Here is a 19515-nt window from a genome sequence, read left to right on the forward strand (position 1 = left end):
CTATGAGCAATCAAGTTTGAAATAAATCACGACCTGACACGATGACTGGATAATCAAAATGTTACAATTTTGGAAAAATTATGGAATTCTTATTCTAAACTCAGAAAATAACCTATACTTAGTTCGAGAAACAATATAAAAAATGAAAAACAAAAAATTGTAAGACTTTTTTTACTTCCTAAAAGTGGTGGTGGGAAAATTGCGTGTTGTGCGATCATCTAAGTTCAAGACAAATAGAATAGAGAATGTTTTGAAAAAATTAATTAGAAAAGGAAGTAGGTAAAATATTTTTCAAAAATCAAAAAATTTAAAAAACATCGAAGCGAATTGGAAATTCATTTTTAGAAATAATCGTGAGATTTTTGTTGAAATTTCAAAACATTAAAGATTAAAGTTGAGAGAATAAAACAAACACAGCAAAAAAAATTGAAAAATAATTCTAAGAAACAAGAAAAAAGTGGAAAACATAAGTTAGAAGAAAATGCATCATTCCTCATTCCTCTAATGAAAAGAATCAAAGAGGTTTTGTTGAAACTTCCCTCTCATGAAAATATCATTAATTATGATTTACAACAAGGAATAGAAAATTCTAAAAAAAAAATATTTCGCCAAGATTAAATTCAGGAAAAAATTTGAAAAAATGTTCTTCTTTTCAAAAAAAAGTTAATTTCTTAGTGAAAAATTACAAAATTGAAATTTTGTGGAAAAGAATGCCTTTTTTTCAAAAATAAGACAGTTCTATTCCATTTGACAAAAAATATTTCGGGATTTTGGTTAAATTTCTAGAAAATATTTTTGATGATGGATTAGTTTTTCATGCACAAAAAAAAACAATAAAAATTTGAGTAGGAAACAAACTTTGAAGTACAAAGTTCAACTTCAAGAAATGAAAAGTCTCATCACAGTTTATTAAGTTCTCTTTTTGCAGATGATGGATTACTTTTTCATGCATAAAAAAAAAACAATAAAAATTTGAGTAGAAAACAAACTCTGAAGTGCAAAGTTCAACTTCAATAAATGAAAAGTCGCATCTCCGTTTAATAAGTTCTCTTTTTGTTTCAAAATTTTCAAAAAGAGCATTGTTTTTTGACAAATTTGCCCAAATCAAAAAGTGTTTATTTTTGAAAAAGTTGTCAAGAAGTGTCAATTTTTTGAGGAAAAAAAAATGTAAAAAAGCGTCAACTTTTGCCAAAATAGTCAAGATGTGTACATTTTTGTCTCAATTGTTAAAAACTATCTATTTTTGTCAAAATTGTCAAAAAGTGTCCATTTTTGGTAAAATTGTCAAAAAGGGCAAATTTTTGCCAAAATTGTCAAACAAACCTTTTTTTGTCAACATTGCCCAAAAATTCAATTTTTGTTAAAATTGCCAAAAAATTCCCTTTGGTGAGTTGACGAAAAGTTGTAACTTATTGTTTTTTCGCCAAAATTTTCAGGAAGTAGTTTTTCATAAAATAGTCTTCTGTCGTAATTTTTGGCAAAATTGCTAAGGAACCTCTGCTTTTTTGCCAAAACGTTTAAAAAGTATTGATTTTGCCTTGTCTGCCTAAAAAAAAGACATATTTTTGTTTCAAAGTTTACTAAACATAAGTTCTGTTTACAAGATTGCTTGAAAATCTCTTTTTTTTTTTCAAATTTCATAATTTCCCCCAAATTCTTTCATGTTTATCAGTTTCTATGGCACTTTTTCGATATTTTAAATGTGTCCCTAGCCCTACAAATGAAGTCTTGGTTTTTGGTAAAAATTGAGAAAATATTCATCTACTGTTTCAAATTTTATAAAATCGTATATCTACGTAGATGTCGTATGAGTTGCATATTCATCTAGATTAAGGCGTCGGAATACCATCGGAATACAGATATGTACATGCATAAAAAAACAATTACCTACAAATCAGCATCACTACAATTGAGAATGTTAAAAAGATTTTTTTCTTACTCGTTTGAATTGTGATACAGTGCTACGATCTTTCGGAGATGGTATCAATTCATCACAACAATACTGTTCAGAGAATTGTTTTGATTACGTTTCTTTTAAAATAATTAATAGACTCAAGAATTTTTCCTGTGCACCGTTATAAAAATGAACGTTCCTTGAAAAATTAATGTAAGTATTTTAAAAATGTGCTCACCGCATTCTCAATTTTTCTCATTCCCATACCTTACACAAACAACACGAAGATCAGAATTAATAAACATATATTACATAAAAATTGTACAAAATTATCGATGCTGTAACATATTGACCATATCAAGTGGTCCATTCAAAAACTGATTTTCAGTACACAAATTACAGATATAATCATAGGTATAAAAAAATTCTACGTAGAGTCATTTACATCGCGTACAGAGTTTCATATACGAATATGGTAGCAAAAAAAAAAAAAAAAAACGAAAACAAAAACATAATATGATAGAAAATGTTAGCTTCATTAACGCAGTAAATTGTCATAATCTTGAGACGAGTCAGTGGTAAAATAATCAATTCGTGAACGTTATCAGCGAGGTTGAGTACAAATTCTTCAATGAAATAAATTTTTATACACGAATATCACAATTTTACCATTGACAATTGACTCAAATCGAAAAATTAAAAACACATAATGATATATTCGAGATCCAAAAACAAAGATAAAAAAAAAGGTAAGGTACCAAACATAAAAACACAGTTAAGCTATATTTTGTAATGAAAAAAAACAACGAAGAAAAAAAAATGCCGACAGAAGTGAATCGAAAAAAAAATTGTTTTTCGTTTTCAAAGTGTCAAAGACGCTGATTTTTTTTCGCACATTTAGTAATAAATAATATGTACAATTATTTTAATAAGATTGTCATTGAAAGTTTTAGAAATTTTTTTTACAAAAGGTATAGGTAAGTAGCAGTACCAGAAGCTAAAAATAAAAAGCGATAATTTTTCCAGTGAAAAACTTCATTTCAGAATACGAGCTATCGATATAATAAATTATTTCACAATGATTCGTACGTATTGTCGAATATTTTATCAAAATATAAAAAAATTTTGTCCGTTGACGATCACATTCGATGGATGATTTTTTTCTGATTGACGAATTAGGTAAATCGCTGCGCATAAATGATTAACTCTAGGCAACAATATTTCCGTTGAACAAATAACATATTTGCTAAAATAATTAAAACACAAATGACTAGTTCGAAGATAACAGCGATAACTAAAAATAAATAACATTACTTACAAATTATTACTATACCGCGGTCGCGAAATTCGCTAAAACATAGGAAAGGTGAAAAGAAAAAAAAACTATCACATAAAGAGTCTCTATACATAGTTCGGCAATTCTCCATACATCGAATTACAAACACGGCGATTCAATAAAAAAAAAAAAATTAAATAAAGAATAATGATAAAAAAAACGAATGTCGTTTTCAGCCTTCTAAAAAAAGTAACGTTTTTTTTTTTACATAATATACGAGAATATAGAGGTACTAACAAAAATTAACAAAAAAATTGGTACTAATTTATAATTTTATATTGCTTGGTGAGGAGAGAGGAAAGTTTAGTCAGCGATACGTAAATATTCGTTTGTTTTTTACGATACCGGAGCATATCCTAGATTTTTTCGTTGTAGGAATAAATGTATTTCTCTGAAGGTAGGTCTTTCAGCTTCTTGCTTCCTCCAGCATTCTAACATAAGGTCGAATATATCTTTGGTACATGGAGGTCTTGGTAGGTAAACGAACAGACCATTTTCGTGGTGTAAATGTGATAAATTCTGCATCACTTCGGTATCGGTTAATTCTTGGTAGGGAGGTTCTCTGGCTAGAGTTAATATCTCCCATAAGGTAACTGCGAAAGACCAGACGTCGCTTTTTGTCGTATATTTGCCCTGTAATATAAAATTGAAAGGATTAAAAATTGAGTTTGGATGCATATATTGATTGTTGATTGAATTAAAAATGAGTGAATTTCAGATCTGGTTAGTGCAAGTTTATTATTTGGTAGTCAAATTAAAATATTTATCGATAGAAAAATATATTTTAAGAAAAAAAAAAAATCAAATCAAATCTCCATCATTTGTAAAATTTTGAACATTTAAAATGGACAATGAGCTTTCTTAGAAAAAAATCGATTATTGAAGGAGGAGGTTGGCAAGTTTTTTTTTTTTTTTTTTTTTTTTTTTTAGAATTTTGCATACTTGCTTATCACTTTAACTTGAGACAACAATAATCAAGCATAAGTACTTCTATTATCCTCCTGACATTTTAAACACATAGTATTACAAGACAGAATTCATACTCACCAAAAAGACCGACTCCCAAGCCATCCATCTAACGGGTAACGAAGTATTCGCGTCTATTTTATAATAATCCGACGTATACAGTTCGTTATCTGTACCAAAATCTGAGATTTTGATTTGATATGCTTTACCAACTAGACAATTCCTGTAAATGCGACGTAAACATAGCGCGAAATTAATTAAAAGCCGAGCATTACCAACATTGTACCAAGAGTAGTACAATGTTAATCAACAAAATACCACAAATGGAGTACAAACCTCGTGGCTAAATCTCTATGCACGAAATTCAAAGATTCCAAGTACCTCATTCCTGAAGCTATTTGGGTTGCCATGTATAAAAGACAGTTGAAACTGCAACAAATAAGTATAACGTACCATTAAGAAAATGACATCGTCGTCGCGTGTATTCAGGTGCGTAATTACAAGTACAATACGAGAAAGAAGACATGCTACGGTGGTATCTAAGGTACACAGTACCTAATTCCTACACTTGTGGGTTTTAATTACCGGTATAAATGTCGTAGCAAAACAACGTCTACCTACCTAAGAGTTTTAACTCCTACAGGATGAGATCGTGTGGTTTCAGCAGCGACGTGTGTTTTAAGAAATTCATTCAAGTCGCCGTGCTCGAGGTATTCCATAATTACGCAAAGTGGCTCTTCGCTGGTACAAACACCCAATACTCGGGCTATATTTACATCTTCTAAGGCGGCTAAAATTCGAACATCGCGATGGAAATCGATTCTGTGGTAAAAATAAACGCACAATTTTAGAGAAATTGCTTTCAAGGTTTTAGGTAGATAGGATAGGTTTTATAGGCATGCGAAGCAGAAATGAAAATATTCGCAAAATTCTTACTTTTCTTTTTCGCTGGCATTTTGCATGAGGAATTTAACAGCCACTAAGCGTTTTCCTAATGAGGATGTAGCACCGTATTCCATAATACCATCGGCTTCGGCGATGTAAACCTGTAAAATTGAATAATTTAGTCTCAATTTTAATTAAGAGTAGGTCTATTTTTTATCAGTAGCTATTTTTATAACAGAAGCTGTCAATTTCGAGAAGAAATTTAGCAAAAATATTGCATGGATTTGTGTACATGGATTGATTCATAACATCGGGTCGAAATACTTAAGATTTGAGGACTTTTTATGCCTTTTATTGAGGATTGAATAATGTGTAAACTTTGATGCTCAAATCTCTGTCTGAATTAAGAATACATGGGTACCCGAGTACTATGAAAATCTAAAGACTAGGTACTTCTCGACTTCAAGTTTCGACAATTTTTGCGAAGGCGAACAATACCTCTAATCCTGCCTTTAAATGGAAACAAGGCAAGGACATGACGTTTAATCACTTGAGAGTATCTACGCAGTACACCATAAGATATTACAAGTTATATCTATCGTAACCTACATTTTTTCACAGACGTTGTTTGCATAAGGATTTGAATTTTTATCATTTTTTTTTGTTTTGAAAATTCCATCCTGTGATAAAAACATGATGTTGGTTTGTCCTATTTTCACTCTGTTTGTTTTCAATTTTGCATGTTCTCGAGGACGACGAGAAAGTAGGGCAAGCATTTCGAAAATTTCATTTTGTTGTTTTTGTATGATTGAGGATTTGAAATAGAATTAATTTTTTTCAGATTTTTTTGGAAATATATAGGTAGGTATACATACAAAAAACGCGTGATATTTACTCGTAGTATGATTCAATTGTACGATTGAAGCTTTGCTAGGCCAAACGGTGAGAAAAACGTCAATTTTATCAAATAAGTTATCCTTCAAGATCCAATACAAATTCCAAATTGATGCCCAGAATGGGTTAGTTTTTAGAGAAAAAACGACAAGAGACAGTTAGAATTCTTACTAACAAAAAAAAAAAAAAAAAAAAACTCTTCAAAATATAAGAAAAACTGAGGCCCAATAATTTTTATTTATTATATTTTTCTGTTTTTTTTTTTTTTTTTTTTTTTTTTTTGGAAAATTTGGGAAGAACTGTAAAAGACTTTGAAAACCTAATTTTTGAAAGTCAAAAATCGATACTATTCACTATTTTTGCCTCATTTTTCCTTTCCTCGCTCCCATAATAATTTTTTCTCGGTTTATTCTCACATTAAGTAGGTAGTCAATGTATTATTAATAGAATTTTAGGGCCATTTTCGACATGAGTGAGAAAAAGTGTATTTTTTGACCCTACAATTTTAGAAAAAAAATGTCCTTATTACTGAAACAAAAAATCTGATATTGATAATTGATTTATGAAATCCTGATATTTTGATTATGACTTTTTTTGATACAGAAAAAATTGTCACGGGAGACAGGTAACAGAATTTCGACAAAATATTGATACAATTTCACTTTCAGATACGTAATTTTGCTTTTGATCTTCAAAAATGATGAATTTTTCTTTCTAAAAAATGGATTACATAAAATGCTCTATTTTCAAAGAAAGATTGAAAAAATTTTAAATTTTAGTAAAGTTAGTACATAGGTACCTAATAATTTTTAAGTTTTTGTGAAAAAAAATGATTGTGTTGTTTAAAAATTTGTGAACTGTCTGCTTCATTTTTTTTTTTTTTTTTTTTTTTTTTTTTCAATAGGAGAATATTAAGATTTTATTTTCATAAAAAAAAAACAATATGTAACTAAAGAGAAAAAACCCCTGCAGGATATTTTTCCATATAATTTTAATTTACAAACATTTCGCAATAATACCTACTATAAGTACAGGGAAATACTCTCTTTGTACATAGGTACCTACTTGGGTACATATTTGTTATCGTAAAACGTTTTGAAAATGTCATGCCAGTAGATATGTCGTCTATGATGTAACTTGTCCACTACGAAAGTCTGTCATTTGAAAACGTAAACTTTTTCCAATTTACTAAAGAACAGAATCCGTATTGCCATCGTTCCTTGGGTTTATTTTTTATTTTTATTATTTTTTTGTACAAAATATTGAATAAAGAGATCGAGGAACTCGAGTAATGTAATAAATTTTTTTATATCAAACGACAAAACTGACAAGATGAGAAATAAGGCAGCGAATTTTGATTTTCATTGCGAGGCACATGTAGACTGTAGCTACATACGTCGTATGAGTATGTACGTTTAGGTATTTTATTCTTTATGAAAACTTCGAGAGGTACATATAAGTTTTATTCTTTTGAATTTTTCAATTTTGTACGAATTATTTGAAGCCAGAGAGGGAGAGAGAGAAAAAAAGTTTCGTAACACTCGAGTATAGTTTTTTTTTGTTTTTCCAAACCGCAGAAATTACAAGGAAAAAAATTGCCTTCGTTTCGGTACTTTTTTCATTAAATAGAAATACCTCCGTTTGCTGGAATATTACAAGCATGTTAATGCTGAAAAACAATCACTCTACATCCGCTCGCGTTAAATAAATCATAAAAAAATATGACGCGTACAAATTCGAAATTTCCTCCAAACAAGAGCGTTTATCAACGTTTCTTTTTTGTTTTTCATTTCATTTTTTTTAAGTAGTAGGAGGGTCTCGTGCGGTTTAATCCAACAATATTATTCGAATCGTTTCACTATACACATACTCGTACCACTACGAGTAGGTATTAATTACTCGCTTATTTGAATTTTTTTCGAAAAAAAAACATGCCGAGTTGACATATTTTACCGATACGATGGCGTAAGTGTGACATTTGGTATGACAATTTATTAATAAGCTCGAGTAAATATTTCTGTTCGCGACGTTACCTTGGGCCTTTGCGTTATGTAGTATATTAATCCTTAATGCGAGAGAGGTGGAATTGTCAAATGACGTATGACATCGTACGTCGCTTAATTCTCGTCAACGTCATATTTCGCCTAGTCGGGTAAAAGTTGATAAATTTACGCGTATTTTAGGCTTTTACATTGTAACGTGTGATTTGAATAGGGAGGAGGATAATGGGCGGCGGAAAAGGTGAGGTTACCAAAGCGCATACTTATATTTGTACAGGGTGTTTCGTAAGCGATGAGATACTTTCGAAATGTTAAATTGGAAATTCTTTAGAAGAGTTTGCTAGGTTGACCCACGAATTTCAAAGCTAAATTGAAAATATTAATTTTTGATGCCAGAGAAGGAGGGAAAAGGTTCTTCGCAGCTTTTTCTCATCAACAACTAATGGAATACCTATCTACCTATTTACATTTTCATAGTTCTCTTGTTCACCAAAGTCAAAAAAAATTTGTTAAAAAAGAAAAATACATACTTACTGCCAAAAAATTTACAAATTTTGTTAAAAATACATTACCTAAGTAATTATCTATATGTTAGGTACCAAGTCCGAAATTGTACAATTCGGGGTTGGTACAGCCAATTTTGTACCATCTCCGAAGTGTCCGGACCAAGCGTGAATATTACTTTTTCATCGGACTTGGTTTGTACAATGCCCGGAGGGTCCGGACAAAGTGTTCGACCTGGTACAATTTGTGTTGTGCAAAGTCCGAAATATAGTTTTATAATGAATGAATTCGAATTTTACATCCCTTTATTCCATAAATATTGAACCAAATTAAAGGAAATTTAAAGATGACTCTAAAATACACACCACCAGCAGAATTTTCAGGTGCTGAAATTCATTTGTTGATTTTTGGGGAAATTTTTAAAGATTCAAATATTGCTATGCTCACTTCTCAAAAAAAAAAAATAAAAAGATCGAATTGAGGTAGGTAGGTAGGTACTTACTAACTAAAATGCTGAAATTTGGTTTTTACTCTCTATTTTCAATTTCTCTAGTCGTGAAATTCTCGTGCCTTACTCATTTGAAAACTATGCACTAATACTTAGATTCCAAATTCATTTTTTTATGGATTTTTCAAAGTCAAAATTTTAACAAATTGTCGTGAAAGACTGAAATTTGGTTTGTACCATATTATCAATTTTCTGAGTTAATAGCAGATTTCTCCAGTAATTTTTTAAAAAGTTGAAAAAATTTTGGATTTGAACTAATACTAATACAAAATGGTTTTGAAAAAATTTATCGAAAAGGTCATAAAGATCGATGGCTAATCCAGGTTTATGCTAAATTTTAATTTTGCTCTAAATACTTATATACTATTTGGAAATATAAAAAAAATCGCAAAAATCGAGATGAAAACGCTTCAAAATTTACTGCCTCCGAAAATTTGCAGCCCTACGCAGCTGCCTAAGTTGCCTGTGCATAAATACCGCCCAAAAAAATCAAAACCACCACCAAACGACTCGAGAAGTTGAAAATAGAGAGTAAAAACCAAATTTCAGCATTTTAGTTAGTAAGGTAAACCCGGGTGAGATGACGCACCATTCTTAGAATCGTCATAAATTCGGCAAAAATGACTCAAAAAATTTGATACTTCGTGAAAAGTACTACGTACAGGTTCTGTACCTGTGGCCCTGAACAATTTTTTTTTTGGTCAATAATTTTTCGATTTTTTTGAAAAATAAAAAAAAAATTTTTTTGGCCATCTCTCCCATGTGTATGGGTGAGATGGCTTATGGGATTTTGCATGTAAATAATTGAAAATGTATTGAAATTTTTTTTTTGAAATTTGAGATGAGCAGAAGTCACAGAAGTAGTCTTCTGTGTTGGATGTGTCTTGTGAGCTTAAATTTAAAAAATTCCATTAAAAAATGAAAAGCATTATTATAACTATGAAATTTTCATAGGCCATCTCTCCCTGCACACATGTGCGGCATCTCTCCCATTTTGAGACTTTTTCTTTTTTCGTAAATTGATCTCACAAATCATTTGATATTGAAAAAGTTGTATAGCTCAAATTAATCTATATTAAATGTACTTTCCATTGGACTATTTAAAAACCATTTTCAGAATGTATTTTGAACGAAAATTTTTGTTTTAAAAATCATGAAAATTGATTCTTCAAAAAATTTCATCACTTTTCAACTTCAAGGATTTCCACAGACCAAAATATGTTAGGTCGGCAAAATATTTTTGTTGCATGTAAGGTAGTTGGGTATAAGGTATGTTTCTACATGGTTGGATTTTCGAATCAGTGTTGCCAACATACCAAAATTGAAGGTGCGGCATCTCTCCCGGTGCGGCATCTCACCCGGGTTTACCTTAAGTACCTCAATTTGATCATTTTATATTTTTTTTTGAGAAGTGAGCACAGCAATATTTGAATCTTTAAAAATTTCCCCAAAAATCAACAAATGAATTTCAGCACCTGAAAATTCTGCTGGTGGTGTGTATTTTAGAGTCATCTTTAAATTTCCTTTAATTTGGTTCAATATTTATGGAATAAAGGGATGTAAAATTCGAATTCATTCATTATAAAACTATATTTCGGACTTTGCACAACACAAATTGTACCAGGTCGATCACTTTGTCCGGACCCTCCGGGCATTGTACAAACCAAGTCCGATGAAAAAGTAATATTCACGCTTGGTCCGGACACTTCGGAGATGGTACAAAATTGGCTGTACCAACCCCGAATTGTACAATTTCGGACTTGGTACCTAACATATATATCTATATATATTAAAAGAATCTTGAAAAATGTTGTTCCAGTCGGCGAGCCTCTCCCACTGGACCGATTTCGCTAATTTTTTTTTTAAATGTTCCTCATGACGCGTAGATATGTCATCAAACATTTAGAATTCAAAATTTTTTAGTTTTAGCCCCAAAAAATTAAAAATGCACAATTTTGGACAATTGTAACTTTAAGCTTTCATTTCGCGGCCGAATATTTTTCATTTGCTAGGCATTTTTCTTATCATCAAAATTCAAAATACAACAAAACATCCAGCTTATACTTTGCAGCCGACCATTTCTCCTTCTAACTACTCATTTGGTTTGAAAATCTCATGATTTTTGATTTTGAAGAAGTGAGGAAATCTGAATAAAATGAAACAAAGGAAAAAGATAGCAATTGAGAATGAGAGTAAATGTACTTCTAAGTTTATAGGTAAATAAATTGAGAAAGTAAGTAAACCAGAAAAAAAACAGAAAGAATGAAGAAAATTAATATGGACATTTGAAAAAATTTAAAACGAAAATAAAAAGTAAGGTAAAAGTCATGAAACAAAGAATGAAAAGTAATGGAAAACAAATGCATAAGGAAGAAACAAATTAATGAATTAAACAAAATCTAAATTGAAACCGCATCAATCTTGAAAAAACTGAATGAAAACGGAAAGAAATCAGATCAATTGTAAGAAAAGAAAATGTAAAACCAAAAACGTAGTTAACTTTTTATAAACAAACTCAATCGTTGAAAAACAAAAAAAGAAATTAAGGGAATTTAAATATTTGAAAATTAAAATGAAAGCTGAGAAAAAAATGCCCCCCCCTCAAAAAAAATGTATTGAAGTGAGATAAAACAAATATGGTTGAAATAGGAATAAAAATGAATTCATGATGAACAAATGAAAAAATGAACAAAAAATAAAACAATAAAAAAATGATAACAGAAAAGTTATGGGAATTTGATAAATCCAATAAAAAATGAGATATATGAAAATGGAATGAAGAAGAATAAATGTTAAAAATTGATGAATAAAAACAAGAAAAAATGATGATGATGATGAATATAAAAACAATTGGAGAAAAAAATTGAAGGATATCAAAAAAAAAAAAAAACTAAAATTGATTGAAAAACTGACATCAAGAAAAAGTACAAAAATAAAACTGAAGACAAAAAATTGAAAGTAAAACATGAAAAAAAGAAAAAATTATAATAATAAATGTGAATTTAAACAAAGAAAATTGAATGACATCTAAATAAAGAAAAACTGAAATTGAATTGAAAACTGAAACTAAAAATGGAAACCTTGAGATGAAGGATTTTTTACATTGGAGAAAACCACTTCATCAACAATTTTGAACTTTCAGGGGAAATATTTTCAACTTTTTTGTGGGGGAGGGTCGCGAGCCGAGGTTGGGGCTGCGGAGCAGCCCAGGGGGCGGACACCCTAGTTTTGCTTAAAGAAGAATTTCGGTAAGTAACTAGTCGTGTTAAAAAATGAACACAATGTTGCAAAAAATTGAGCAATTTTGTTAAAGCTGCAAAATTTTGTTAATATCGAATAATTTTGTCCAGATTGAAAAATCGAACAATTTTATAAGAATTAAATAATTTTGTTAAAAATGAATTAATGTTGACAAATCAAAAAGTTTTGTTGAAATTGAATTTTATTTTGTTAAAAATTGAATCATTGTGTCAAAATTGAACAATTTTGTCAAAAACTGAGGAATGTTGTTAAAACTGAACAGTTTTGTCAGAAACTGAACGAGAGTAGGATATTGAATTACTTTATCAGAAATTGGAATTTAATGAAAAATCAAACAGTTTTGTTGGTTGAAAATTGAGTAAAAATTGAGATAGGTATTTTATTGAAAATAAAACAATTTTGATGAAAACTGAACAATTTTTCTAATTGATAATTGAACTAGAGGTACCTATCTACATATTTTATGAGATATTGAACAGATTCTCTAAAATGTGATAAATTTGATTTCTGAAAAATTTTTAAAAGTCAATTGAAACGAAACGTATTTACTTATATAGAATTTGAGAAATTGTCAATATGAAGTTGGGAATTGAGAACCATGTAAAATTTTTAAAATTACTAAAAACAACTGAAAAAATAATTGAAAATCCAACAATTTGGTTTAAAGTTGCGAAATTCACGACTTTTACCTACAAATTTGGTAGATGAGTAAAAAATTGAAAAATTATTATTGATCCGCAAAGAATGTAAGTAAATTAGTAAGTAAAAATAAATGTTGAAAAATGAAAAATTATTGAAAAATGAAAATTCAAATATTCAAAAATCAAAAGCTGAAAATTTTTCGAAATGCAAACATTTTCAATTTTTGCTTCTTGAAATTATTGTTACGTTTTTTCTCCTCTTTTCCCTCCACGAAAATAAACAGAAAAGCATTTACTCAGCTGGATTACCCAACATTTTTCGACAATTTGAAAAATAAACTAATTAGGTACGAGTCTCAAAATTTTAAGAATGTTAAAATTTTCTTGAAAAATTCGTCAATTTACCAAGTTTTTCAATTTTTTGTTCAAGGGAAACTAAAAATTGCATTTTATCAACACTCGAGGAATTGGAGAGATGAGAAATGAGCAATCTCGGAATAATTGTTTCATTAGCAAAACGAACAACTCATGTATGTTGAGGCAAAAAAATTGTGAAATATTTTCTGCATTTAAGTACTTGAATAAAAACTAGGTACTCCTTCAGCAAATAATTCTGTTTACACGGTTTAAGAAGATTCATTACTTAAGGAACACCCTGTACGTACGCGAATAGAAAATTACGTATATAAGGAGAATTTGTTGTCGCGGGAAATGATTATTTTTTTTCGCAGGTGTGACAGCTGCTGTGGTACGACGGGAACGTGTATATTGGTAAAATAAAGTGGCAACGTGTAGGTAATTTTTCGCTAGAAAAAATATTTACCCTTCCGAAAGCGCCTTCTCCCAGGCGTGAAAGCATTCGTAGCCGATGTCTTGGAAATTCCGGAACGGTCGTGTGTTCCAGTCTTCTTTTCAAAGCGTGAAGTATTTCTTGCGGATTTAAACTCTGAAACAGAATGGGAATTTTTTTGCTTTACAAATTCGTCTTCAAATAGAATTTCGTATATTATTCTACACTTATATTATCTGCCTACAAACATAGCCCTATGCATGTTTGTTACGAGAGGTGTGTGTGCTGCAGTTGCAGAAAAAGAGAAAGTGTCAAATTTTATCTTATTTACTCGCAAACAGGATATAAAAAAGTACAAAAATATTTTCTCGTTTGAGTTTTCTCTCGCCGAGAGCTTATATAGGTACCTATGTATAAAGAACCCACGCTTCGAGTGTATACTGTTCGATAGATATTTGTAATTCAGTATAGATAAGAGAGAACTTTCTACAATGAAATTGGAAAAGCGGATTCGTTCGAATTTCACGCCAACCGCGCCTACATCTCGTATTGATTTTGAATTTTTTAAACAATAAAAATACAATAGGTAGAGTTTTCTTAAACCTGTTTTTGTTTAACCATACAAATCGAAACAAATTATACCAACGCGAGATTTTCAATCGGAAATGACTATAAATATTCAATTAAAAAATGTTAATTTTTCGTTATCATAATCCTCTTATAAAAAGTTTCATTTTTTCCCGCGAAAAAAGTTTTTAATTGTATCGAAGGTGGTGGGGAAGAAAATAACGCGCGAGATTGTTACCCCTTTTTCTTTAGCTGCTTTGACGTTTGCATCAGTGCACAGAAGCGTTTCATGAAAGTGGATTTATCATTACCACAAATCGAAGGTACATTAGTGAATTCACCCCTCGAAGATGCATTAAACCCCCCTTTTTTTTGCAACCGCGTAGAAAGAGAAAACGTACCTATATTCTACGTTTATAATTTATTTCTTTACTTTGTGGCTTCCCTGTGTGTTTTGAAAAAGAAACCAACGAAAGCGTAAAAAAAGAAACTTTTTCCATTTTTGGCGAAATTAAAGAATTTTCATGGATAAAGTTTTTCGCGCTCGTTACAAGCGTAATAAAAATAATGATGTTTCATTTTCCTCGATATTTTTTCACCAAGAAATTATTTCAACTTTGGAGTCAGGTAAGTATTAGAAAAATGTAGGTGGGCTTCAATTTTTAAAATTATTGAACGTAGGTAGATATATTACCCAAGTATTTGAAAAAAAAGTCAAAATAATTCTCGAGGGTCCAAAGTATAATTGGATGAAAAATCTTCTCAAAACAAAAAAAAAAAATTACATGCAAAGGGTTTTCTCCAAAGAAAAAAACCATGGATGTGTTTTTCAGTTTTGGATTTGGAGAAAAAGTCATAAATTTCCCAACTAGCAAATTCCTTCATAAATTTGGAGGAATCGGGGAATCTGCTTTGAGGGTAAATCAAAATCGAAAAATAAATCAAAAGTTGAATAAAAATTCAATTTTATTTGCAATCAAATCACCCGCGTAGCACTGACAAGATCGTCAGTGGCCTCTTTACCCAGGGCAAATTTTTTTCTTTCAAAAAAATTTTTTAGGGTGAAAATTTTTCGAGAATAATATTTTATTTAAATCAAAAAAAGAGTTTTGGGCACATTTCGCACATTTTCAATCAAAATTTGCCTCTTTTACACTTGAAAAAATGACACCAATGTTGAGATCTTGTTGAGATAAACAATGAAGGGAGACGACAGTCGATTTTGATATCAACTTCTCACTCGTCACGTATCGACATTGGTCAACAAGTGACGGATTAGAGATCTTGTCTTTTCCATCAACTTTGGCATCGCTTGTGCTACGTGGGCACAGGGCTTATGGAAGGGAAAAGGAATGTCTCTGATCATCTGATCCAGGGCCAGACCCAAGAACACGGAAAATTTAGCGACCCATTGAGATATCCCATTTTAGCGGCTCTGATTTTGGGCTCCTCAATTAATTGGCCAAATTTTTTTCTCCCATTTTTTTAAACTCCAGGACACTGAGAGCCAGTAGCACAATGCAGGTTTAAATTTTGGTTTAGCTGAACTTAGTTTAAATCTTGAACCAGGTTCAACTTCTGTAGCGTTGCACAACATTGGTTCAGGTTTAGATTAACTAATCCTTTGATTAACGCGTCATTCAACCAAATTTTGTCGCAATTATTGTTGATTATGTCCGTGATATCACTGATATCAATGTTTTGGAGTGATTTTTGATTACATATCTTTAATGATTGGAAATATCTTACAATTGGAAATAAAGTTCTAATTTTTGAATTAATTTAAAAAAATAAATATACTTGAACGAATAGTTGACTAGGTAGATTTAATTTTTTTGCTGCAGAAAAAACTGAAAAATTAATTTGTTTGAGGTAAAATGTCCAATTTTGAACAATAGTCATCAAATTTTTCAGTATGGTGGTGATGTGATTTGAGATTTTACATTCAACAATATTATTCTTGTTTTTTGTCATTCAATGTAAGTAATTATACTTCGTCTTTGTCAAAAGTTGGTATTATTTGAAGTTATTGGTTACCATTTGCAAAATAATCAGTAAATCACACAACTTGAAACAACCAATGAACACGCGCCGATTTGTTAATCCTAGGTTAACCTCCAAAAATTGTCGAGTTGAATAAAACCGGGTTTAAACTGTAAAAACAGTTCAATCGTCCATTGTGCTACACTGCATTTTAGTTAAACCAGAGTTAACCTACAACTCTGGTTTAAACCTGCATTGTGCTACTGGCCTTGAGCATAACAATTCTTTCAGAAATACAGGGGTCGGCATAAGTTAGTATTCCGATTTGCACAACCGAAAATTTTTTCAAATAAAAATGATTTTTTTTCTGTAGTGACATAGCGGCGAATGAAACTATTATTACCAAAATGTTGGTGGGACTTCCACGAACACAACGCACTACCTACAAGACCTTCCATCTACTCATTACACACAACAGGGTGTTAAAAAGATCACATCAGTTTTTGAATATGAATACTAACTTATGCCGACCCCTGTACATCTGGGCCCACCAAGATTTTCTCAATAACTCTGTGGGTGGGTCTGGGCCGTGTCTGATGCGAGCTTAATATTTATGTGCATAGACATGTTCAAATTTTAAGGTTGTCAAATTGTTCTGCTAAGAGAATCTTTTGAAACAGTTCTTTGTGATATACCGAGTTTTTTCTCGAGTCTTTCCAGTTACTTATTGGATTTCCAGATTGAAACGGTATTGTTTAGCGCTTTGATGGCATAATTTGAATCTGATAGGATTTTAGCTTTTCCAACTTGTTTTTCTCATAGAATCAGATCTGATTAGATAGCAAATATTTGCTACCCACTTAGGTAGGTAATTGAATATCACCTACATAGGTAATTTTACATTATATATTGATGGAATCACTTACCTTTTTATTTTTATTCTCATCCGAAGAATAACTTCTGGTAAATAAACTTTCCTTATCAGCTATAATGGAGTTATTACAGGAAGATATGGATGGCGGAGTATCGCGAATATCAGGACTCAGCAAAGGCATCGTACCCGTCTCTGGAACTGCATAATCATACGCAGAATCTGCATGCAAATAAAAACAACACAAAATTAATAAGCACCCAAATTCAAACATTTTACTCGTACATCCCTAGGGTGAAAAAAATCACCAAAAAAATTCCAACTTACCGGCATGTACGGCGGTTTTATTGAGCGTATCGCGCATCTCCATCACTACAGAACTATAACTGTAGTAAGGAGCATACCGCAAAGCCTGATATGGCTCTTGGTAATCGTCTATCTTGATCAATCTATTGACCAAATGTGTAGACGCGCCTTTTTGCAGCGGGTGGGTTAACCCAGATGATGAAGATGTCCCATCTTTACCACTATAAGTACCACAACTGCTACCAGCTGAGATATGAGGATGATTCTCAGCCAGAGCTGATTTGGCTGTGAGAGGACTAGCGAAACATTTACGTTGCCTGTGTCTGGCTATAATTAAAAGTATGGCGAAAGCTAGCAGTATTATGACCGCCATTAGAACTCCGATGATGATAGCCATGTATGCTTGATCTTCTTGTTGAGCAGGAGACACTGTAGAACAAACGAATTTAGATTTAAAATTAATGCACTTTGTAATACGCACGGATCATTAAAAAAAAAATGTATAAATATTCGATGTACTTTTACCAGGAATTTCAGGATGTTGATGAAACGAACCGCGTTCTTTTTCGTTAACATCGTTCTGAGTTATTTCATTAGTTGGAAACACATCGAATGTGAAATTACCATGAGCTACGTCTGTAAAACATAAAGAGAAAATAAACGTCGAGATAAATTAAACGCGATTATACGCGAATAAATTGCTGAAGAAAAATGGACCCGGTAAATTGAAAAAAAAAGTACTTATAATGTACGGCGTTCATTTCATGTCGTCCGGTAAAATCCAGATAGAGAAGAAATTTTTTAATAAAATTGCGAGCAACATTAACCAAACACGAGAGAGCGTTAGCAAGAGCAGGAAAAAAAATGCCAGCGCAAGAAAATGGCAAAATGTCTGATATTAATAATTCACGAATTCCATTCCACCCTTATGTAAAATATTGCCGTTACATATAATAGATTCAGTAATCTTGTATCATCTCATTACATTTGCTAGTCACATAAAACCTTAATATTCTCACTAAAATAAGGAAAATATCGGCAGTACGAGAAAAAGTAAATAAATTAAATTCAATAATGCAGCGACATCCTACAGCGCGAAAGATAAGTACCTAGCTGCGTAAAATGTTGCTTTGGTAATTACAAAGTGTTTTATTCAGATAGGTAGGTAAGCTATTTTTTTTTCAACGCACCTGAATCAAATATCACTTCGCTGATCATTATCCATTGGTTGCTGAAGTGTAAACGTAGTTTTACGAATCTACCAACTCTTCTGTGCAATTTGATGGTTACGTTTCGACTGTTTTCGAATACTTTGTCTTCCATGTAAGTGTATGTGATTGGATTACCGATATATGGACGATCATCTGTGCTGAACATTATCTCAGCTCTTGAGAATACCTGGAACATGAAAAAAAAAAATGGATAGGTAAGTATGTTATTTTTGGAGGATTTGCAAAAACTCAGAGAAAAATGATTGGGAGTGGATCTGGTTAGGTCTGCTCAGATTAAATTGCATCAAGGGAATTGAATAAGTCAAAATTGATCTGACCTAATAATTTCAAGATAAATATGATTTTATCCATCCAGGTAAAAATTATGGGATCTGGTCAGGTTTGGTCAAATTGATTCGGAATAAGGGAACGTGTTGGGATCTGATTGTGAACCGTTTAGAACCCAATATCTGCCCTAAACTTGCTAAACCAATATTTCATGGTCCCAAAGTTCATTTTAGGGCTCTCCAGAATGATCTGAAAAATTTCTGGAGAAAATAGAAAACTCACTGAAGGCTCTAAAAAATCCAACTTGAGATAAGGCAGACACACTATAGACTATATCCTGCCGAAAAAAAAAAAGAATTCAAAAAATCCCAAACGCACATTCCAAAAACTGCTAATCGCATCAACCCAACCACGAAATAATCGGACACGCACTTCCTTTACCCAGTAGGTACAGCAAACTCACACAAGACAAACAGAGCACAAAATCGCGAATCTTTTTTCATTACCATAAAAACGCAACCAACACGGTGGTAATGTGCTAAACATTAGGAAAAAATTCGCATATAAATTTCGCCTGCGAAATAAGGAAGCTGTTATTTCGCAGTCAACA

At 31.4% G+C, this 19515-nt stretch overlaps 1 protein-coding gene across 5 annotated transcripts in view; it reads right to left on the reverse strand.

Moving 5' to 3' along the window:
- Positions 1 to 2182: 2182 nt before the first annotated feature.
- The window catches only part of Ddr (discoidin domain-containing receptor 2), a 283685-nt gene continuing 266352 nt past the window's right edge, over positions 2183 to 19515 (reverse strand). For 4 of the 5 annotated variants that reach the window (XM_065365262.1, XM_065365260.1, XM_065365263.1 and 1 more), the window contains 10 exons: positions 18597 to 18804; positions 17926 to 18042; positions 17428 to 17835; positions 17156 to 17322; positions 13713 to 13835; positions 5133 to 5242; positions 4818 to 5018; positions 4533 to 4625; positions 4278 to 4419; positions 2183 to 3863 (listed from right to left, as the gene is read on the reverse strand). In XM_065365262.1, the coding sequence (XP_065221334.1) occupies positions 3567 to 3863; positions 4278 to 4419; positions 4533 to 4625; positions 4818 to 5018; positions 5133 to 5242; positions 13713 to 13835; positions 17156 to 17322; positions 17428 to 17835; positions 17926 to 18042; positions 18597 to 18804 (1866 nt within the window). In that variant the 3' untranslated portion in view covers positions 2183 to 3566. The remainder of the gene's footprint in view (positions 3864 to 4277; positions 4420 to 4532; positions 4626 to 4817; positions 5019 to 5132; positions 5243 to 13712; positions 13836 to 17155; positions 17323 to 17427; positions 17836 to 17925; positions 18043 to 18596; positions 18805 to 19515) is intronic. The other variant, XM_065365264.1, reaches the window with a different exon arrangement.

The sequence above is a fragment of the Planococcus citri genome, chromosome 5 (genome assembly GCF_950023065.1).
Source record: "Planococcus citri chromosome 5, ihPlaCitr1.1, whole genome shotgun sequence".
Lineage (NCBI taxonomy): Eukaryota > Metazoa > Arthropoda > Insecta > Hemiptera > Pseudococcidae > Planococcus > Planococcus citri.